Below are 24,572 nucleotides of genomic sequence, written 5' to 3'. Positions count from 1 at the left end.
ACAAATTCTTCTTGTATAGGCACCAAAGTAGGAGAAGTTTCGAGTCTTGCTCAATCGGTACCAGGGAAAAAGGACAGATAGCAGCTTACACCCAATGTCTCTTTAGATATCATTGCAATTACTGTTGTAAAATTACAGAGATATAGCTAGTGAAAATAAATATACTGTATAGACTTTGTTGAATACCTCCTTGGTCAGCTTAGACCAAGGGAGTTCAAATCGTTGCTTTAAACACTGTAAAGCATGGCACAATTGCTCTGTAGTTGCCTTCCTACCTTTAATTGAAGATCTGGGGACTTTATCAATCCTGCAGACCTTCCTGATCAAGCCCCAGATCTATAAAAATGAATATTTGGATTCTGCCTTCTTGGCAGCCATCCAACTGAATCAGAATAGGCGAATATGAGCTCATATCAGATGAGCGTAGATTTCTAGAAGGGCGAATGCAAAAAGTAAATGGATCCCAACCTAGAGACCTTGAGCCTCTGCTGAGTGCACTTAAGTGTGAAGATGTGTGACATCAAGAATCGATGAGTCTGCTCCGCTTGGGGAAATAATTGCGATCAGATGCTTTTGTGTCATTTGGTACGCAAGCTTGTGTGCAAATAGATAGGGGTACACAAGTATGTGAATGCTCTAAGTTTCTAAGTAAAAAGAACAAGTGCAATTAGATAGGTGCATCTCCCTCTATAAGACGATAAAATAAAAATGAGTAGGCTAAAGCAGATGGGCCAATAGGAGGGTGCTCAGGGAAGCAGGTGAGATAGTGCATGATCGATCATGAGGAGGTGAGATGGTGTGCAATTAATCTTAAAAAGGCAAGATGGTGAGCGACTGATGTTGAGTAGTTAAGGTTGTGGTGTCCAATCACAAACAAGTGAGATGGCAGTCTCTTGATTAGAGTGCAAACTCCTAGTAACATGCTAATGCCTAGTATTGCTGTAATGGGCACATAAACAGGTAAGATGGTGCTCCCCTAAGAGCTCAAGATTGTTATCATGTGGTAGTACTCCCCATGATGTGCCCAATTCCAAATGGCTAAGGTAAAAGCAAAGTAGCATCTAATCTCACTGTCTCTTCCTTCATTCTCAGTGAAGGATTGGGCAACACTGTCTCTCCCACAGGGAGAGAAATAGCAGCAAAGACTTACATGAAACTCCTATTCATTGGTCATAAAGGATTAATCATCCAAAAAGAGAAAAGGAAGGGTAGCAGGCCCACTTCCTTTCGACTGGCAGTTTGTACAAAGTCAGCTGACTATGTGCCTAGACTGAGTGCACTTAAAGGCACAAATAGTCAATCACACAGGAGTACAGTAGTTTCAATCCGTTTAGTAAACGTCATGAACTAGGCTGAATGCATGCAGGAGTTGTGTCCTGGCACGCTTCAACAGTATATCAGCTAAGCTCTGTCCCGTGTCAATATTGCCGTTACTCCAATATAATTAACAAGTCTTCCCTGACTCTCCCCTGAACTAACAAAAAGTTACTCTTGTGCTAGAACTGTTATCTTGATAGGCAGCCATTGAAATATATTTTTCCATGAGTGGTACCGTGAGTGAAATGCACTCTTCATAACGATTCAAAATCACTGAGAATTGCCCATGACTTGATACACATTGGGAATGCAGACCATGATCCTCCAGAAATAATTTCCAGCAATAATTAAAAAAGGAGAAAACATCTTAAGACCCAATATGTACACAATCTCAAGAGTGCCTTTAGTGCTAATGCAATCGTGTCTGGTTAGCAAAGATAGATGAAAATTATACTTATCTATGTTGAAACATGGGCTTCCTATGACTTACTGCCAGAGGACTCTATTCCTTTGTTAAGGGTATGTAATTATTAAAGCAAAAAAAATTGGAAAATTCCAAAATCTCATGGGCAACTATCAATTAAACTGGGCTACTGGAGAAGAAGCAATATGAACATCAAAGGAGATTCATAGAAATAATGCATAGAAATAATGCACTAAGTCTACATTTCTCCAAAATTCAAATAAAATCTCCCTTTGAAAATAGTGAGTACAGTACCAGTGTGTCCTGGTAGGACACGACAAACATGAACTGGCCTCTTATTTATCCCATTGCTTGTAATAAAGCCCAGGTCTACTTCTTTTGCATATGCTATATATGATAAGACTGGATATTGGTATTATGCCTGATTGAAGTAACAATATTTATTTACAATACTCCCTTTAATTTAAAAGTATGTTGTATGAATTTACACGTGCATTTAGATAAAGAAAATAAAATACTGAAAGGCAGTGTAATCCAATTAGTAGTATGACAGAATTCATGAAACATCGTTCTGAATACGAGATCACTGCATGTACTGTAATAAAACAAAAACACTCTACAGTATCAATCAAATCAACAAATAGGTAACAAAAGTACAACATGTGAAAGACAACACTCACATTAAAATCTTCATAATACTCTCCACAGTCATCACCCTCAGCCTCTTCATAATTGGATTCATCAGCTGCATTGTTGGATTGACTCCAGTTGTCATAATATTCTGGGAAAGATATACAGTAGCATTGTTATAAAACCAATAAGGACTTTCAGAATAAAATAAATTATTTCCATACTTGCTTCACATTCATGTAGCTGTAACCTTCAAGCAACACTTACAGTTGGCAGAACAGAAAAAATGAAAATACCCAATTGCCCAGGTAAATATCCAATTCCTTTAGATTCGCCTTCTTACTGGCAGAAGATTGCTAGAAGGGCCCAGTGAAAATCACCTTTGCTTCCTTCCTTACTAAATTAGGAGGTAGAGAATGGAAATTTTATGAATATAAATAAGTACAATAATGTAATAATTTCATTTTGAAAATATTTATCATTTCAATTAATCTTACTTATTATTTATATAGCTACCAAAAATTTACACTTAGGAATGAGAGCCAGTCCAGCTAAAAAGAGGTGCTACTTGAGTACCTATGCAATAATAAAAATCTACAATTTATTTTAAACTGTGTTTTTCCTAGCTATAGAAACCTATGTCATTTAACAGGGTTACTCCTAGTCTTGTTTCTATGACCAGACAATTAACAAGAAAAAGGATTTGATTACATCATATGTTGCTAGGCAACTGCACTGCTCAATGACTTACTTTATTCACTTCTGGTCAAAGACATGCGGTGCAGTTGAGGTGAGACCTTTGATTAAATGACTGAAGTTTATATAGATAAGAAAAATACAATTTTTTTTTAAAAATTTGTAGTTTATTCCTACATGGATACAAACTTCTGAGCCATTTAAATGGGAATATTCCCTGGGTGGGGAAGTCTCCACTGAGAAGTATTCATTCTCTCTCTGATAAGTATGAGCAAAACTTAAAAGTGGATTATTAAGGGACTGTTTGGCCAGCTCATAAAGAGGCAGGCCTGTAATGTTCAATCCTTTATGTCCAGTCTAAGATGGAGGTGAAGCCATATGAACATTAAGTGTCAGATTAATGTATATCAAATATATTCAATTATAACTGGAAAAAAACATGTTAATTTTACTTGCATTAGGGTTTATTCCAAGCGAGAGACTAAGGTCCATTTATGATCACACCCACACCTGATCAAAATTTCATACCCTTATAATGAAGAGAATAATACTCTGGTCTCTTCTGTCCTCATACACCTGACAACACTGATATTACCAAACAATTCCTCTTTACCCGAGGGGATAACTATTGCACTGTAATTGTTCAGAGGCTACTTTCCTCTTGGTAAGGGTAGAAGAGACTCTTCAGCTATAGTACGCAGCTCTTCTAGAAGGACACTCCAAAATCAAACCAATGTTCTCTAGGCTTGGGTAGTGCCATAGCCTCCGTACCATGGTCTTTCACTGTCTTGGCTTAGAGTTCTCTTGCTTGAGGGTACACTCGGGAATACTATTCTATCTAATTTCTCTTCTTGTTTTGTTAAAGTTTTTATTGCTTATATAGGAAATATTTATTTCAATGTTGTTACTGTTCTTAAAATATTCTATTTTCCTTTTGTTTCCTTTCTTCACTGGGTTATTTTCCCTGTTGAGGCCCCTGGGCTTATAGCATACTGCTTTTCCAACTAGGGTTGTAGCCTAGCAAGTAATAATAATAATTATGATAATAAAAATAATAATAACAATAATAATAATAATAATAATAATAATAACTGATGCCTTTGATAAAAACAGTTAGGTGTCCAATAAGAGTTTTAGGTTAGACTATTTATTGAGCTGTAACAATTAGGCCTAAAGAAAAAGTGTCCAAGGATCTGTGTGTAAAATCTATTGGGTAGTGATCTGTCAAAGTTTTCTCTCTTCAAGTCACTGGCTCTGAGGACTTGGGATACTTGATGGTTCTTGCAGAATGCTAGGGTTGCAGCAAGACCACGAATATCATGTGTTCTTGGACACCTTTTTGGAGTAACCTGTGCTCACAAACAAATTAGAAAATCTTAGGTCTAAGATAGGCTGATCTTTTCAAATATTTATAAACTGCCCTTCTGGGGAAGAGTAAAAGATCATCCAGGTAATCAATTACCTCTTTGAAAGACAGTATCGTGAAAGAGTCGAATCTGATGTCATTCTCACATGGATTTTATATCTTGGCAACAAACTCAGGAGCAAAAAATAAAATTAGCTCTTTCTACCCTATGGAATGTGACATTAGGTGAGATAGAGCATGTAGTTTGCTTACTCTCTTAGCTGAAGCTAAGGTAAGGAGAAAGACAGTCTTCTGGGTAAAATCCCTATCCAAGGCTTTAAGCAAGGGTTCAAAGGGGGCTTTTTTCAAGGACCTAAGACACTTTGTCACATCCCAGGAAGAGGGTTTGAGTTCTCGCGGAGGACAAGTCTGTTAAAGCTCTTAATGAGAGCGGAAAGTTTCTATGAAAAGAGATTAAGCACTTTCCGTTTGAAAACCTGGCTCAAGGCAGAGCAGTAGCCCTTCACCACAGTAAACAAAGGGACTTTGCAGTAGGCCTTTACCAGAATAACAAAGGGATTTCTTGTTCCTTTGGAATGCTAACATGTCAGCAAGCAGGGAATAGTGGGCTTAAGTGGAACAATATTCCCCATATGATACCAATCAGGGAAGATTTTCCATTTGGCTTGGTAGCCTGCCGCAGACGACTTTCGCAGGTATCCACAAAGCTGTTTCGCAGTTGGTCCATAAAAAGTCTCTTTCAGAGAAGTTACTGGATAGTCTCCGGCCATGAAGCAATAAGCAGTGCATTGTTTTGTGGAACTTTCTTACGTGTGAGTGGCCATTCTGGAAGTTCTTTTGTAATGTTCGTGAGGAGTTCCAGCAGGTCTGGATACCACTTCACTGTTGGCTACCTTGGGGCTACTAGCGTTAGTCTGATCTCTTGTGATGTTCGGACTCTGTTCAAGACCTGACGATTCAGACAGAACAGTGGAGATGTGTAAAAGTCCAGCCGGTCCCATGGGTGTTGGAAGGCATCTTCCCTTGTTGCTTCTGGGTCCAGGACAGGGGAGCATTACACCGGGTCGTTGTTGTTCAGTGAATGACGAAGATGTCCAGAGATGGGAACCAAACAAAGTCACAAGCCTCTTCGCCACTAGAGGAAGCAAAGAGCATTCAGGACCAACTTTCATCCCTGGTCAACTCAGATGGTCCGCAATGAAGTTCCTCTTCCCGGAGATAAACCTCGCCGTCAGGGATATTGTATTGGTTTTTGCCCACTTGTGAATCTCTATTGCTAGTTGGCAGAGAAGGAGAGAGGCTCTGCATCCTTGTCTGGAGACACAGGTCACTGACGTGGAGTTGTCACTCATCAGCACCACGGAGTGACCTATGTGAATTTCTGAGAACTGGAGTAATGATAGAGGCACAGCTTTCATCTCCAAATAGTTGATGTAAAAGGTCTTGTCCTTCTGTGACATAGACCCAAGATCTGCTCCCTTCCTAGGTGAGTGCCCCACCCTTGGCTAGAAGCATCCAAGAATAGATGATACTTTGGGGGAGAAACCTGAAGGGAGGTTCCCAATACAGGTTCTCTCTCAGCCACCATGGAGACTTGTCACAATCTCCTAGGGCACCAACAGCAGAGTTGCAGGTTGGTCGGATGTCTGAGACCACTGGCTCTTCAGAGCCCACTTTGAAAAAAAAAAAACAATAGTTAGCAAAAATACAAATTATTCCAAATTTATCCAATGGTAAATTATTTGGTTAACTATAGTTTTCTTTTAGTGCTCTTCTCCATCTCAATTGTCACATGACTGCTTTCTTTGTATTACAGAGTAACAGTGCCCTGCACCCAGCAGGGAACACGTTTTTCTCTAGCTGGTAAAAGAAACAAAAAGACAGTGAACCTGTCACGGTTAGTGGTCTCAGTGTATTTACAATAAAAAAAAACCACAATCCTTGTGAAAGGAGTAATCTAGACTCCTATGTGTTATACTGAGAAAAAAAACAAGACAGGTACTTTTATTCTTTTGTGTTTTATTCTTATCCCTCACAGACATTTTCACATAATAGGTTAATTGCCTTTTTCATATAATGACACCAATTTTCCATGAACAGTGTTTCACCTACTCGTCCCTAGAAACAAAGGACCACAATGTGACAAAAAATTTCAGTGGTAGTCAAACTGTAGGTGTATTCAATGTCCAAACTCTGTTGACTGTTTATGCACATAATGAGCCACAATGTTGTAGGTTTCTCCTTTGGGCTTTAAGTACAACTACATTTAGAAAGTGAGTACAGTAATGTAAGGTGATACAGTCAGACCTCATAAATCGCAGTTTTTTGCTTCGTGGTTTCAGTTTTTCGCGGCCATATAGAAAGGAAAAATGAAAAAAAAAAAATTCTTTGTGATGATTGTTACCCAACATTAAGAATTTAATTTCTAATAGTTGTAAACAGCATTAGGATTGCCAAGAAAAATGCAATACATATTAAATAAAAATTCTCATAAAAACTGCGATAAAATTCAAACTGGGCGATAATTTCAAATAGCCCTCGCTCCTTAACACTGGGAGCACTGCGCACCACTACCTATCTCTACATCCAGCTGGTCCCAGCTCTCTCTTTACAGTGCGTATCCATTTACTGTGGTTAAAAAAACGGATTTTGAGCAAAGGGAAAAATATATTTTTGGGTAAGATAGCCATGTCGTCCTGATGGAAGGTGAATTAAGGTAGCTTTCTAAGGGATATTTTGCTACAGTGATACTCCCAGAGAATTAACCATAGGTCTCCAGAATTCTAACTCCTGGCACGACTATCCTTAATATATCTTTAAGGATACAGTATCCCATAATATCAGGGGACGTACTGTATTCTTTGATATGACACATAGATTTTACTCTTTGAGGGGGAAGAGTGGCGAACGAAGGGGAGCCGTTATCACTGTACTACTACGGCCCACTATTCCTTGTTGCATTTAAGCAGGAATAGCCGCAGATAGAGTAGTTACAGGTGGGGTTTTTCCATTACATAGGTTTTTTTTTGGAAGAAGGGTGGGTCCATCAGGACGACATGGCTATCTCACCCAAAACCAGATTTTTCGCTTTGCTCAAAATCCGTTTTTTGGGCTCAGCCATGTCGTCCTGATGGAAGCTTACCAGAGAATTAACTTGAAAGTACTACATCTGTGGGTTTGTACACGTGCCTTTACTTTGAATGAGTTCCTTATATGGTCTCCTGGACCTTTATATATATGACATTACCGTTATTTGTCATATCCGCTAAGTTTGGAACTAACTTAGGGCTTCCTGCCCCCTGCAGGGAAATTGTCGACTTCGACTATAAGGATTCAAAGTTTGCATTTCCGTAGGAACAAGAGGGAAACTTCTTCGAGATTACCTGGTTGTTCTTTGGAAATCCAACTGACAAGGTTTCTATTTTAAGGAAAATAGAAAGGCTCTGGAAATCTTTTATCGTAATTCTGAGGATAAAGAAGACGCAGATACATTCTTTTGTTTTTCATTTTCATAACCAAAAACAAAATATATCAATGTATCGTGAGAAGGAATCTAGCCTACATATATGAACATCCTGGTATATATATATTTTTAACCTGTAAGAAATTGTAATAACCAAGAACGAAGAATAACGACAACGTAACAAATAAACAAGGATATAGTCTAAATCGAACCCTCTGAGGCGAGTACAAACTAACAGACTAAATCGCTAAACTTTAAATCACTATACTTTAAACCGCTATTCTTTAAATCGCTATTCTTTAAATCGCTATTCTTCGTAGGTCCAAATTGGACTTGCAAGCAAATAAATACCATAGTAAAAACTAATAATAATTAATGATAACACAAAAAGGCCATAAAACGTAAGTGATATCACCTAGATGACAGAGTACCAGATGGGCAAAAATAACTAGAAAATTTACCGAAGCGAACATAACCCAAAATGGCTGCCGATACCTCGGCAGGACAATCGCTTCCAAAACTAAAAACCACCATATTGGAAACAGAACAAATGCCGGGTACTGCCAAAAGCTGCCAAAACAAACTATGGTACTTAACATTGGTAAGGGTGAAGTAGCAACGTCAGTCATGTTGAAATAACGAAAAACTCTTCGAAAAAACACTGTGCCCAAAAAACTCAACTTGTTTGCAAGTCCAAAATCAGAAGGATGACCTGGTGAGCGCGAGTGGTAGGTGTCGGTAGGGTAACCCAACTGTATTCTCTAGGGCCTGTCACGGCCCTCCCCCTTTGATGAAGGGATTATCTAAATGGAAGACAGCCTGTGAATAGTGTTTTACAAACGCCCTTGTTAGATATACGACACCAACAAGATGCTCGCGCGAGGGTTGTAACCTCTGCATTCCATGCTTTTAATTTTCTCTGGTATATTTGGAAGATTTATATCAGAAAAAGTACAAAGAAGGACTTTTTCACCGGCCGTCACAGGTCGACCCAGAAATATACATATATTAATACATTTATTAAATGCCACTCAATAATGTGAAATTAATTTGTTTGGTTTCACTTAGATGTTGGATATGTTCAACACTGTGTACAAATGTTGACACGGCACTGGTGTTATTGAATAGATTCTGCACCTATTTCAGGTGATCTGATCACGGCACCCTAAATACTTAGACTGATAAAATACACCCGAAATTTAAACCAAAAGTACAAAAATGTTTTATTATAGCTCAATCAACTATCTAAATAATCATAATTTTCTAGAATGCAACAATGCTTCCGAAACGAAATCGAATATGAGAGAGAGAGAGAGAGAGAGAGAGAGAGAGAGAGAGAGAGAGAGAGAGAGAGAGAGAGAGAGAGAGAGAATCGGCTGCTGAAAAGTAATCGAATGCACAGCTTTTTTTAGTTATTCAAAATAAACGATTATTATCAAGATATTTAAGTTTTTAGTTTATAAAATAAGCTGTATTTCTGTTTACGAAAGTATAGATAACATACTGCTCAAGAGGCAACACGTAAGAAGTTGCATCACGCTTCTAGAGTAGCGGCGTAGGCTAAGTCTTGAACGAAAACACCAAACACTTACAGAAAGTACAGTTAAGCTGTGCTGTAGTAATATTACTGTACATAAATTACAGTAATATACACTACAGTAACAGTGAGTATTAGGTTACTGTACAGTATCACTAGATAAGCATATGACTACTGGATTATACAACTTTATAATCATATGTACAGTGTACAGTACATTTGCACCCATGTATTGGATACAGTAAGGTTACAGTAAAGTATTGTGCTAAGGTAAAGTTTACCTAGTCGTCATCATCCCCTAACTGTTCTGTAAAACTGAAGTTGTTCTTATCTAGTGATACTGTCGTCTTCTTTGTCTGCATTTTTTCCCATAAAAGTGGGAAAATAAGGGGATGATGACAACTAGGTAAACTTTACCTTAGCACAATACTGTACTGTAACCTTACTGTGTCCAGTACATGTGTGCAAATATACTATACACTGTACATATGATTGTAAACTGTTGTAGAAACCAAATTAAAACAATATTGGGCAGTATTTACTATGTTAATCATCAGCTCGGGTACCAGCCTGTGGCAATGGCAGTGACTTTTTGGGTTAGGAGTTAACACACCCTAGTGTAGTATCTATTCACGAAAATTCGCTTATCGCGCCTGTGTCTGTAACCTATCGTGAATAACGAGGCTTGATTGTATTATATACACTGCATTTTATCATTTAAAGTAGAAAGGAATTTATGTAACTTTTGGACCCACTAAAACCTCTTGCTGGATATACAGTGAACCCTCGTTTATCGCAGTAGATAGGTTCCAGACCCGGCCGCGATAGGTGAAATTCCGCGAAGTAGTGACATCATATTTACCTATTTATTTAACATGTATATTCGGACTTTTAAAACCTTCCCTTGTACGTAGTACTGTTAACAAACTACCCTTTAATGTACAGAACACTTAATGCATGTACTACAGCACCCTAAACTAAAACAGGCACAAATATTAAAGGCGATTTTATATCATGCGTTTCCTAAACACCTAAAAAGCACGATAAAAAATGGCAACCAATGTTTTGTTTACGTTCATCTCTGATCATAATGAAGAAACAAACTCATTTAGTGTACACATATATGTATAGGTTAGTTTTTGCATCGATTATATTGATTATACAGTATGTTGATTTTTTTATTACCAATGTTTTACTTTATTTTTCTTAGGACTTCCAAATGAAATGTTTTTCTTTAGGACGCCGCCTGAAACGACGGCGTCATAAAGTACTGTACGCTCAGTAAACAACCATGCTCAGAACAAAGAAGGCATTTAACGCGCATGATGAAAGTGATAAATAATGATATTTACAGTAAAAGCATTTACAAAATATGTTATTAGTACAAATATAATTTACCGTATCTATATAAAATCATACAGTACATACTGTACGTAGCAAAGCAGGAAAACAATTTACGAGAGAGAGAGAGAGAGAGAGAGAGAGAGAGAGAGAGAGAGAGAGAGAGAGAGAGAGAGAGAGAGAGAGAGAGAGAGAGAGAGAGAGATTGTTTTACGTACGTAAATGTAAATTTTAAACAAAAAAAATATGATAGGTTACAACATGTAGACTTTTAAAACCTTCCCTTTAACTTAATGCATACAGTACTAAACTATAAAACAGGCACAAATATTAGAATGTGAGAATATTAAAGTAAAAAATATGTTATTTTCATTAGTAAAATAAATTTTTGAATATACTTACCCGGTGATCATATAGCTGTCAGCTCTGCTGCCCGACAGAAAAACCTAAGGACGAAATACGCCAGCGATCGCTATACAGGTGGGGGTGTACATCAACAGCGCCATCTGTCGAGCAGGTACTCAAGTACTCCATGTCAACACAGAACCAATTTTCTCCTCGGCCCACTGGGTCTCTATTGGGGAGGAAGGGTGGGTCCTTTAATTTATGATCACCGGGTAAGTACATTCAAAAATTTATTTTACTAATGAAAATAACATTTTTCAATATTAAACTTACCCGGTGATCATATAGCTGATTCACACCCAGGGGGGTGGGTAGAGACCAGCATATATGTTAACATTAAGAGCTAAGTATTTCGTATTTCATTTTAGCAGTTATTCAAAATAACAAACATAAAATTAATAAGTACCTGGTAAGGAAGTCGACTTGAACAATTACTCTGCCTTTTTTAAGTACGTCTTCCTTACTGAGCCTCGCGATCCTCATAGGATGCTGAGCGACTCCTAGGAGCTGAAGTATCAAGGGTTGCAACCCATACTAAAGAACCTCATCCAAACCTCTAATCTAGGCGCTTCTCAAGAAAGAATTTGACCACCCGCCAAATCAACCAGGATGCGAAAGGCTTCTTAGCCTTCCGGACAACCCAAAAACAACAATAAAAAGCATTTCAAGAGAAAGATTAAAAAGGTTATGGGATTAGGGGAATGTAGTGGTTGAGCCCTCACTCACTACTGCACTCGCTGCTACGAATGGTCCCAGGGTGTAGCAGTTCTCGTAAAGAGACTGGACATCTTTAAGGTAAAATGATGCGAACACTGACTTGCTTCTCCAATAGGTTGCATCCATTACATTCTGCAGAGATCTGTTTTGTTTGAAGGCCACTGAAGTTGCGACAGCTCTAACTTCATGTGTCCTTACCTTCAGCAAAGCATGGTCCTCCTCATTCAGATGGGAATGAGCTTCTCGAATCAAAAGTCTGATATAATAAGAAACTGCATTCTTCGACATTGGTAAAGAAGGTTTCTTAATGGCGCACCATAAAGCTTCTGATTGTCCACGTAATGGCTTAGTACGTCTCAAATAGTACTTAAGAGCTCTTACCGGGCATAGTACTCTTTCTTGTTCATTTCCAACCAAATTAGCAAGGCTTGGAATATCGAACGATTTGGGCCAAGGACGAGAAGGAAGTTCGTTTTTGGCTAAAAAACCAAGCTGTAAGGAACATGTAGCCGTTTCAGATGTAAATCCAATGTTCCTGCTGAAGGCGTGTATCTCACTGACTCTTTTAGCTGTTGCTAAGCAGACGAGGAAAAGAGTTTTCAAAGTGAGATCTTTAAAAGAGGCTGATTGAAGTGGTTCGAACCTTGCTGACATAAGGAATCTTAGTACCACGTCTAAGTTCCAACCTGGAGTGGCCAACCGACGCTCCTTCGAGGTCTCAAAAGACTTAAGGAGGTCCTGTAGATCTTTGTTGTTGGAAAGATCTAAGCCTCTGTGACGGAAGACTGCTGCCAACATGCTTCTGTAACCCTTGATCGTGGGAGCTGAAAGGGATCTTTCCTTCCTTAGGTATAAGAGGAAGTCAGCTATCTGAGTTACAGAGGTACTGGTTGAGGATACTGATTTAGACTTGCACCAGCTTCGGAAGACTTCCCACTTCGACTGGTAGACTTTGAGAGTGGATGTCCTCCTAGCTCTAGCAATCGCTCTGGCTGCCTCCTTCGAAAAGCCTCTAGCTCTTGAGAGTCTTTCGATAGTCTGAAGGCAGTCAGACGAAGAGCGTGGAGGCTTGGGTGTACCTTCTTTACATGCGGCTGACGCAGAAGGTCCACTCTTAGAGGAAGTGTTCTGGGAACGTCTACTAGCCATTGCAGTACCTCGGTGAACCATTCTCTCGCGGGCCAGAGGGGAGCAACCAACGTCAACCTTGTCCCTTCGTGAGAGGCGAACTTCTGCAGTACTCTGTTGACAATCTTGAACGGGGGGAACGCATAAAGGTCTAGATGGGACCAATCCAGAAGAAAGGCATCTATGTGAACTGCTGCTGGGTCCGGAATCGGTGAACAATAAATTGGGAGCCTCTTGGTCATCGAGGTTGCGAACAGATCTATGGTGGGCTGGCCCCACAAGGCCCATAGTCTGTTGCATACATTCTTGTGAAGGGTCCACTCTGTTGGGATGATTTGACCCTTCCGGCTGAGGCGGTCTGCCATGACATTCATGTCGCCTTGAATGAACCTCGTTACCAGGGATATGTTTCGATCTCTTGACCAGGTGAGGAGGTCCCTTGCGATCTCGTACAACGTCATCGAATGAGTCCCTCCTTGCTTGGAGATGTACGCCAAGGCTGTGGTGTTGTCGGAGTACACCTCCACCACCTTGCCTAGAAGGAGGGACTTGAAGCTTCTCAAGACCAGATGAACTGCCAGTAGCTCCTTGCAGTTGATGTGCAACTCGCTTTGATCCGTATTCCACGTGCCCGAGCATTCCCGACCGTCCAATGTCGCACCCCAGCCCGTGTCCGATGCGTCCGAGAAGAGAAGGTGGTCGGGGGTCTGAACAGCCAGTGGCAGACCCTCCCTGAGGAGAATGTTGTTCTTCCACCAAGTCAGTGACGACTTCATCTTCTCGGAAATAGGAACCGAGACCGCTTCTAGCGTCTTGTCCTTTCTCCAGTGAGCAGCTAAGTGAAATTGAAGGGGGCGGAGGTGGAGTCTCCCTAACGCGATGAACTGGTCCAGTGATGAAAGCGTCCCTATCAGACTCATCCACTGTCTGACTGAACATCGGTCCTTCTTCAGCATGGACTGGATGCATTCTTGGGCTTGACTGATTCTGGGGGCCGACGGAAAAGCCCGAAAAGCTTGACTCTGAATCTCCATTCCTAGGTATACTATAGTTTGGGATGGGACGAGTTGGGACTTTTCTATATTGACCAGGAGACCCAATTCCTTGGTCAGATCCAGAGTCCACTGTAGATTCTCCAGACAGCGACGACTTGACGCAGCTCTTAAAAGCCAGTCGTCCAAATAGAGGGAGGCTCTGATGTTTGGTAAATGCAGGAATTTGGCAATATTCCTCATCAGTTTGGTAAAAACTAGAGGTGCCGTGCTTAGGCCAAAGCACAGGGCTTGGAACTGGTATACAACCTTCCCGAAAAAGAACCTTAGAAAAGGTTGGGAATCTGGGTGGATGGGGACGTGAAAGTAAGCGTCCTTTAGGTCTAACGAGACCATCCAGTCTTCCTTCTTGACCGATGCTAGAACCGACTTTGTCGTCTCCATGGTGAACGTCTGCTTTGTGACAAAGACATTCAGCGCACTGACGTCTAGCACCGGTCTCCACCCTCCTGTCTTCTTCGGCACTAAGAAGAGGCGGTTGTAGAAGCCCGGGGATTGATGGTCCCGGACTATGACTACCGCTCCCTTTTGTAGTAAGAGAGACACCTCTTGCTGTAAAGCTAGTCACTTGTCCTCCTCTCTGTACCTGGGAGAGAGGTCGATGGGAGTTGTTGCTAGAGGGGGCTTGCGCAAGAATGGAATCTTGTACCCCTCCCTGAGTAACTTCACAGACTGTGCGTCTGCGCCCCTGTTCTCCCAGGCCTGCCAGTAGTTCTTGAGCCTGGCTCCCACTGCTGTCTGAAGAAGGTGGCAGTCAGACTCTGCCTCTAGAGGACTTGGAACCCTTCTTCTTGCTCCCACGTTGACTTCCGACACGAGCACCTCCTCTGCTGGAGGCTCTGCCACGAAAGGGCGGAATGAACCTTGACGCTGGAGTGTCCATCCTGGGTCTAGGCACGGAGGGCAAAGGGGTGGCTTTGCGTGCGGATGACGCCACCAGGTCATGGGTGTCTTTCTGGATCAAGGAGGCAGCAATCTCCTTGATCAACTCTTCAGGGAAGAGACACTTCGAGAGCGGAGCAAACATAAGCTCCGACTTTTGACATGGGGTGACTCCAGCTGACAAGAAGGAGCAAAGGTGATCCCGCTTCTTGAGGACCCCGGACACGAAAGAAGCCGCAAGCTCACTAGAACCATCCCGCATGGCTTTGTCCATGCAGGACATAATGAGCATGGAAGTTTCCTTATCAGAAGGGGAGGTCTTCCTGCTCAACGCTCCCAAACACCAGTCCAAGAAGTTAAAGACTTCGAATGCACGGAAAACTCCCTTCATAAGATGGTCCATATCCGAAGGAGTCCAGCAAATCTTGGAGCGTCTCATAGCCAGCCTGCGGGGAGAGTCTACCAGACTTGAGAAGTCGCCCTGGGCAGAGGCAGGAACTCCCAAGCCGAGAACTTCTCCCGTGGCATACCAGACGCTAGATCTGGAAGCAAGCTTGACCGGGGGAAACATGAAGGATGTCTTCCCAAGTTGCTTCTTGGACTGCAACCACTCTCCCAGTACCCTTAAAGCTCTCTTGGACGAGCGAGCGAGTACGAGCTTCGTAAAGGCAGGTGCTGCTGACTACATGCCTAAAGCGAACTCAGAGGGAGGCGAGCGTGGTGCTGCAGACACAAACTGATCCGGATATAAATCCTTGAACAGCGCAAGCACTTTCCTAAAGTCTAAGGAGGGAGGCGCGGTCTTGGGTTCGTCGATGTCCGAGTGTTGGTCGTCAAGATGTGCAGCTTCGTCATCATCAGAGAGTCCATCGTCTGAATGTTGAGGAGGAAGAGGCAACGGAGTAGGTAACAGCTGGACGGCTGAGTCCGGCAGCACGGGTGCATGCGTGGCTGCACTGGACCCAACATCATGCTACTGATGGTCAGTCTGAGAACTGGCAACAACCATAGCTGAGTGGGTGCGCAAAGCGTCTACTCCCGACTGTGGACGGATAGCGGAGACCACCGTGGGTTGCGGAGGCTGACGCACCGCGTCAAAACACGGCAGCTTAACTCCACCCTCCTGTTGTTGTGGTAGCACACGCACGTCAACGGAGGGTTCCGTGCGTCTGTGAACGTCAGCATGCGTCTGGCAGGGTCGACTGCGCATGGGTGGAGGAGCTCTCACAGCTGGAGTGTGGGAGCAGGCAGCCTCAGCGTCTGCTGGGCGCACAACCGTGGTAGGTTGTAGGCTAACGGGTGCAGCGTCAGCCTTCTCCGCACGAAACTCCTGCATAACCGCAGCTAACTGAGTTTGCATAGACTGTAGCAAAGACCACTTAGGGTCTACAACAGCTGGTGCGGCAACAGACGGAGTTACTGCCTGTTGCGGTACCACTTTGCCTCTCTTAGGAGGTGTGCAGTCGTCGGAGGACTGCAGCGAGTCCGAACTGACCCAGTGGCTACACCTGGGCCGTTGGACTAGCTCGGAAGGGACCTTGCGTTTAAGAGGCCGTGAGACCTTGGTCCATCGTTTCTGGAGTGAAACCTCTTCCGCAGACGAGGAATGAACGGGCTCACTCGTCTTCTTGTGGGTGGGACAATCTAGGCAAGATACGTCCGAAACCACGGAGGGAACGTCTGTCCGCTGATTAAAGCCTGTCGAACCCTTTGGTCGTACGACATTGCTTCTCCCCTGGGCTTGGGAGCTTGCAAGAGGTCCCGGACTGGGAGGACGACAGGCACGAACAGACGCACCCTCATGCGTAACACTGACACTTTTCACTGCACTAACACTCACTTCACTTCCCACTGCACTCTTACCTTTCAACTCCCTGACGTCAGCCATGAGTTGATTGCGGTCATTCGCCAATGACTCGACTCTCTCACCTAGAGCCTGGATGGCACGCATCATATCTGCCATCGAAGGTTGATGAGAGCTAGCAGGGGGGTCGGGTGCAACCACTACAGGGGAAGGAATAGGTTGAGGGGCATGGGGAGAGGAAAAATCAATTGAGCGAGACGAACTCCTCCTGATCCTATCCTTCTCTAGCCTACGTGCATATTTCAGGAATTCTTGAAACCCGAATTCCGAAAGCCCAACGCATTCCTCACATCGATCTTCCAATTGACAGGCTTTACCCCTACAATTGGAACAAACGGTGTGCGGATCGATAGAGGCCTTCGGAAGACGCCTTGAACAGTCCCTAGTGCTACACTTCCTGTACTTGGGGACTTGAGAAGGGTCAGACATCTTGAATTAGTCAAAGGGGGAAATTCAAAATCTATCCAAGTCGTCAACAAATAATCCAAAATCCAAAAAAGAATGCAAGGAATTATTGAAGATAACTTCTGCACAGCGATAGCTAATAACCAGAAATGAATACTTCACCAAATAACGTGAAAATCAATCCAGAAAACAACAGCGTATTTAGTAGGTCTTGCCGGTGGCACGACAGAGAGAAAATTGGTTCTGTGTTGACATGGAGTACTTGAGTACCTGCTCGACAGATGGCGCTGTTGATGTACACCCCCACCTGTATAGCGATCGCTGGCGTATTTCGTCCTTAGGTTTTTCTGTCGGGCAGCAGAGCTGACAGCTATATGATCACCGGGTAAGTTTAATATTGAAAAAAAGATTGTTACTGTACTCACCACGAAAGAAGTTCAAGAAAAACTTGAATGATGATGGCGATGAATTTGCTGCACAGTAGAAATGATGATGATGAAGCTGATGATGTGTTCTACTGTGCAGCCAGGTAGTATTTTACGTCTCTTCAGACGGAGGTGTCTTTTCCTGGGACACCTCTTCAACTTCTTCAATTTCTTCCGAAGGCGTACTAGCAGGAGGAACTGGCTCTTTTTTGCGAGGCTGGAAGAACATTGTGATCGAAAGTTGTTGCCGCTGCTTCTTTTTTCGATCTAAGAGCATCTTGTAGGGAGTCATTATGTCATCAACCTTGTTGCAGAATTGCATCGACCGAACCATATCCTCGTCCCACTCTTGCAACATTTCTTTCACCTCCTTTATATGGTTGCAGACCTTGGCAAGCCGTTCTAGTGTTAAGCCCGTTTCTTCGACATTTTCTTGGGTCTCTTCCTGGGTTTCACTCTCTTCTTCGATTTCGTCAGGTCTTCGAGGTCTGCGTCAGTTAGGGGCTGGGAATGGCAGTCCAACAACTTGTCAACGTCTTCAGTCGTCATGTCGCCAAACCCGTCACCTCCAATTATGGCAGCCAACTGCACAGATTTGCGTACTGCAGAGTGTTGGATTTCAGCAGGTGTAAATCCCTCGTCGTCGTAAACAATCTCGGGCCACAACTTCTTCCAGCTCGCATTCACAGTTGCAGGTTTCATCTCTTGAAGTGCCTTCTGAATATTCTTCAGGCACGTGGCTATGGTGTACTGCCGCCAGTACGCCTTCAAGTTAAAATCTTCATCCTCATCATCTTGGGCAGCATCCACACACGCAACGAGGTCCGCCAAGGTATTCTTCGTGTAGGGGGCCTTGAACGCCCTGATAACCCCCTGGTCCATCGGTTGAATTAATGACGTGGTGTTGGGTGGCAGGAACTCAACCTGAACGCCCTCACGCGACAGGTCAGTTGCGTGTCCACCAGCGTTAGCCATAAGGAGAAGGATCTTGAATGGCAAGCCCTTCTCTACGAGATATTCATTGACTTGCGGGATGAAACACTGGTGGAACCAGTTGGAGGTCAGCATCTTCGTAATCCATGCTTTTGGATTATTCATCCAGTACACGGGAAGGAGATTCTTATTCTTATTTTTCAAAGCGCGAGGATTTTTCGACTTATAAATAAGCCCCGGCTTTAGCAAAAATCCAGCAGCATTGCCACACATCACGAGGGTAACGCGATCCTTGAATGCTTTAAAGCCAGAGGCTTTGGCTTCCTCTTTGAACAGGAAAGTTCGCGACGGCATTCTCTTCCAAAACAAGCCGGTCTCATCCATATTAAAGACTTGTTCCGGCTTGTATCCACCTTCGGCGATAATATTCTTGAACGTCTGGTTCACGTAAGTTTCAGCAGCGGCAGTGTCAGCCGAAGCAGCCTCGCCATGCAGGGAAACGCTTTTTAGGGCGAAGCGTTTCTGAAACTTCGCGAACCATTCTTTGCTGGCGGAAAAACGTTGTTTCTGAGGCTGGGAATCAGTGGATGTCCCTGGTTGAGGATCATCTGCATCATCATCTTCTTCAGCATGGTTGCCGTCGTCGTCTTGAGGTTCCTTTGTAGCAAAATTCTGATACAAGCTCAAAGCCTTTGTTCGGATGGTGTTCGTATCCAAGGCTATGTTCTTCTTCCGGCAGTCGGCAATCCACACAGCTAAAGCACCTTCCATGCGTACGATCGTTTTATTACGCGTTGTAACGACTCGCTTCGCTGATCTGCTAAAGGTGATTGCAGCCGTGTTTCTAATGTTCGCCTCGTCCTTCTTGATATAGCAAACAGTAGATTCGTTGATTCCAAAATGGCGCGCTGCGGCTGCATAGCTTCTACCATCTTTTAACATATCGAGAAGCGTAACCTTCTCAGCAATCGTCATCATCTTTCGGTGGCGTTTAGGCTCACTACCAGCCTTAGTAGAAGCAGAACGCTTGGGAGGCATTGTACAGTAGGATTTAACAAAAAGTTCAACTTAAAAAGGTCGCACACAGCACAGATTAAACTTCACAAACTTAAGAACGTCTACTCAGCGATACTCCGTAAGAGAAAGTGGACGACCCGGGCCCGCGAGAACCTAGATGCTGGAAGCTGGAGATGCGGGCAAAACACCAATCACAGGCTAGATAACAAAACTTGAGTTCTGATTCGTCATCTATCAGCGCTTGAACCAATCACAACCCGTCTTACAGTATATGATGCGTAGGTTACCAACTCAAAGTACAAGATACCCCGCGCATACCGTACGTACAGTATTAATAATAATAATAATAAATAATGATAATAATACTGTACAGTAATAATAATAATAATGATAATAATAATAACAATAATAATTTTATTAACAACAACAATAATAATAATAATAACAATAATAATAATAGCTTTACGTATGTTATTTTATTCTTTTGTAGGATGTGTGTCTCTTCTCTCTCTCTCTCTCTCTCTCTCTCTCTCTCTCTCTCTCTCTCTCTCTCTCTCTCTCTCTCTCTCTCTCTCTCTCGTACGCTTATTCGAAATGTGATTTTTGCAACAAAGAATATTATTGGATGCAGTACTACGTACGTATACATACAAAAGAATCATGGAAAAGATGCACATCCATTACATTTGTAGTACAGTAGTAGCCATCAGCAGCCTTACACCATTCTAATATGGTATGACTGCATCTGATTTGCGTTTCATGTTCGATTTAATTTTACTACGTACTGTATACAGTACTGTATTATCGTATGATCACATTCTCTTTTCGTGTTTTATTTCTTTCTGTGCTGAATTATATATCATATGTAATGCAATGAACAATCAGTAAGAGCAGATATTACTAATTACAGTATTAATGGAATTACAGGTAACAAAATATCGTATTTGGGGGTCTTCAGATTTCGCGGTCTTTTCGAAATTTCCGGAAAATCCGCGATATGTATATATATATGGGTTATGGAAAAAACCCGCGAAGTGGTGAATCCGCGATGGTCGAACCGCGAAGTAGCGAGGGTTCACTGTATACTCCTACTCCAGTTCCAGTGCTTGTGTTGGATTTGAGTACATAATAATTCATTTAAGTGCAGAAGTGCACTTCCTTTAGAACCATACGTTTTAACAAAGGAACTGTATGGCACTCTGACTGCAATCGAAAAAAAATAGCATTAATACGAAAAGGTAATTTTACTATTTTTAGTGGGAAAATGTGTCTTACAGGCATTAACAGGTTTCAAATCACCAAATGCTCACTGTCCTTTGGTTTGTAGCCCTGTAAAAGCTGCATTCATAATGATTCACACTGTTTAATCTATCATAGGATAACCACTTTTAACTTCATTTTAATACTGTCTTGTAGCTTGCTTTTGCATATAGATTATCTTTAAATTATCGCTGATTGTGAGTACAGTAGTTGTAGATATGGGAGTGCCCAACATGTGAGCGGTTTGTTTTATTTGTTTTTTTCAAAATCCCTGTTTCCATTACTTTTTTCTTTTTCCTTTTGTAACATTTTTTTCTTATTTTCATAAACAGTAGTATGCATTTCCTTTCATAAAGTGACCCCATCAGCCATTAATTTTTCTTTTTTTATTTAGTATTAAATAAAAAAAATCTTACCTAAAAATAGCTATTCCATTGTTCTGAGGAACTCGGTACAGAGTACAGGTGGAAGACAGACAGTATAGTCAAGATAGAATCATAGGGAAGGTCTAACATTCTCGCTGGGTCCCCTTGCCCAGTATAAAATCAAGGGGGGGGGGTTGATCAGTGCCCATTTCTTTCTTGACTGTTTACCTTTTGCCCAGATCTCTGGACATTCCACCATATTTTTTGTGTGGTGTGAAGTTAGAGTGTGGTCAGAATTCTGACACTAGGAAGTCTGCATTGTACATCAGACAACAGTCTGCAAACCACTACAACAGTACATAGCGAGGATGCATTTTCCTGAAGGGGATCAGCTTCTCCAGTGAGGAAAAATGTCCAAGGAGCTTCTGCCAAGAGCGAGCAGAAGTGATTTCCTTTCAGAAATATCTCTGCTAACTTCCTGAATCTCAGAACCCTATCAGCAGATGGAAATGCTCTGGCCTAGACAGAGTTGATTTCCATGCCTAAATACCTGATGGATTGTTGAGGGACAAGACAGCACTTCTCAAGGTTAAGTTGGATCCCCAACTCCTTGCAAAAGTCGAGGAAGAGATCCTTATGCTTTATAAATAGGGCTCAAGATTACGCTAGGAGAAACCAGTCGTCTAGTTACCTCAAATGCCTGATGCCCATGACATGAGCCCAGACTGAGACAAGGGCAAAGATTCTGGTTAAGACCAGAGGGGCTGTTGGCAGGACGAAGCTTAGCCCCTTGAACTGAAAGATCCTGTCTCAAAAGGGAAACCTTACATCTTGGACACTTCCTATAATAAGAGAAGGTCTTTTACTGACCCTTTTGAATAGTATGGTTGGGTTGTCAGAGTCAGAGGAGGCGGACAGACTATGAATGGGACCTGGTACCATGAAAGTAGAACTTCTACCGTCCAGGGATCGGTCCTGAAAGAATGCCAGCTGAGCTAATGGCTTTGCAAGCACCCCACTACTGGAGGTAAGTTGGGGGATATGCCCTCCCTAGAAGGAGTCTGCGACCATGATATTTCCAGACAAAGGTGTATCTGGGGTGCTTGTCTCCCAAGTTGTTGAAGTTCTATGGGAAGTAGATGCCGTCTCTGCAGGGGTCATGTTTAAACAGAGTTTCGTTGAGGTTCTTGAGGGGCAGCCATCCTTGGCGCCTCTACTCTCCTCGTAAGAGGAGCTTGTCCAAACTTCTCAGCCTTCTCTATGGCTGCAGCCACATCTGATGGAGGAAAAAGTGATGGGGAATTCACTAGGTCTAAGTTTCTTAAACCTAGCATTTCTCTAGGAGACAACTGCTTCAAGAACCTGGCCAAGACTACGTCACTATGGAAAAATACAAATTATTTCTAGATTTATTACTTATTTAATTCTTATTGTTTATGGTATATGTATAATAGTATTTTTATCCTGTTTAATTTGTTTATCTTCAATCACTCATTCAAAATTTTTTCTTTTTTATTATAGGGTGATTGTGCCCTGCACCCAGTGGAGAACGTATGGTAAAATTTAGCTAGGCATGCTTGGAAATTGGGACACTAGCCAGATTTCTTGGTGCTGGCCGTATAGTATCACTTTTCTTGCCCGAAGTCCCCAGAAAAAACAAAGACAAAAGGGTTTGTTGACCCAGGTCACTGCATATACAGTAATTGGACCTTTTAGTGAAAAAATAGTGTTTGAAGGCATGTGTAACGAAAGATAGTAACCTATATGTCTCTAGTACAGTGTACTGTACTGTAGTTATCTTGTACAATTGCCTTCTATTTAGTGTGGTGTACGGTAGGCTAGAACATGGCAAAAGATCCTCGACGGCAAAAAGTCATTGTTAGCCATTAGCCTATTAATTTTGAGACCTAGTTTGAGCTATGATGGAAATTACTGAAGAAAGAAAACGACGGTGTTGCCACCTGGAGACGACACCATGGAGCCGTTAATTAAGCAGAAGCAAGATGGTGGAACACTAGTTAAAAAAGAAGGACTGAGAGAATAAACAAGTTCAGGATAAAGAAGCCTACAGAAAAGATGCAAAAAATTCCTTGAAAGAGTTCTTAAAGAAATTAACATTAATGGTTTTAAGTCAACAGATGATTGTTGTTCTTTAGCCTGCAGCCCCGTTAAAAGCAGAATTCAGAATCATCCACATTGTTTATTCTATTATAGGATAACTGGTTGTAACTGCATTTTAATAATGTCCAGTAGCTTACATTTTCATATAAAATAGGTTTTCATCTTTAAATTATTCCTGGTGTTGAGTGCAGTGTATTATTAGTAAGGGAGTGCCCAATATGTGGGCGGATAGTATTTTTGTCAAGTGTTTTTCTCTTTCATTTTTAGTCTAGTTATTACTGGATTTTCTCATAAATGTATCCATTTTTTTCTCTTTCTCAAAATAAATATTTTTTGTTTTTTGTAAACAGCGTTTCTTTCCACTACACCATTGTGTCCTCTTCTCAGCCACCAATTATATTTTTTGTGTTATCTAATACCTTTATAAAATCTAACCTGAGATTCAAGCAATTTAAAATTTCTGCTGATTTTTCCAGAATTAAATCAACGGTCATACTACGTGTTTGTTCAGCAAGCTCAAGGCAAGAGATGATAAGAGGGAAGTAAGGTTCTAGCTGGGTTCCCTTGCCCAGTATAAAATCAAGGGGTAATGCCCAGGGCCCAGTTCATCCTTGATTGTTTACCTTTTACCCAGATTTCTTGGTACTCCACCGTCTCTTTTAGTGTAGTGAAACATTGGAGTGTGGTCAGCATTCAGACACTAGGCAGTCTGCATGCTACTTCTGGCGACAGTCCGCAAACCACTATATCGCGTCGCGTTGCTTAAGAATGCAGTTGCCCCAAAGGAGCCTTGGGACCCCAAACGTGAGAGGTCTTCATACTGTTTCCAGGTATATTTGTCCCTTAGGTTTTTAATTACCGCAAAGCGTGGAACACCTCCAGACCAGTGGTTGAGCCAGGAACAAACTTATATAGTGGACATAGCAGCTACCTCCATGTTAATCATTTCGGGCCCCCCAAAAATTGACGGAAGGTAATGTAATTTATCACATGGTACAGGTGGTACCAGGTCAGCAATGTCAGCATCAATAAGAAGTGTGCTCGGAAATCAGCCGAAATGTAGATGATATCTCCTCTGGCATGAAAGGTAACTTAGAGAACCTGCTAGCCTTTAGAGAATTTTCTGCAGCAGAAACTTATCCATTGACCAAGTTCAGCGTGTGTCTAGTCTGATTAGAGAGTGCCACGTCAAACCTATCTCTAGGATTTTAGAACTAAGGACAA

The 24,572-nt window shown here is 42.1% G+C and overlaps 1 protein-coding gene across 1 annotated transcript in view; it reads right to left on the bottom strand.

Moving 5' to 3' along the window:
• Positions 1–24,572, bottom strand: part of LOC137657749 (protein KRI1 homolog) — a 216,275-nt gene that overhangs the window by 47,457 nt on the left and 144,246 nt on the right. The window contains exon 10 of the mRNA XM_068392221.1: positions 2,422–2,522. Coding sequence (XP_068248322.1) covers positions 2,422–2,522 — 101 coding nt within the window. The remainder of the gene's footprint in view (positions 1–2,421; positions 2,523–24,572) is intronic.

This window comes from Palaemon carinicauda, chromosome 18, assembly GCF_036898095.1.
Source record: "Palaemon carinicauda isolate YSFRI2023 chromosome 18, ASM3689809v2, whole genome shotgun sequence".
Classification (NCBI taxonomy): Eukaryota; Metazoa; Arthropoda; class Malacostraca; order Decapoda; family Palaemonidae; genus Palaemon; species Palaemon carinicauda.
Note: the sequence above shows the minus strand (reverse complement) of the source record. Positions and strands in the feature narration are given on the sequence as shown.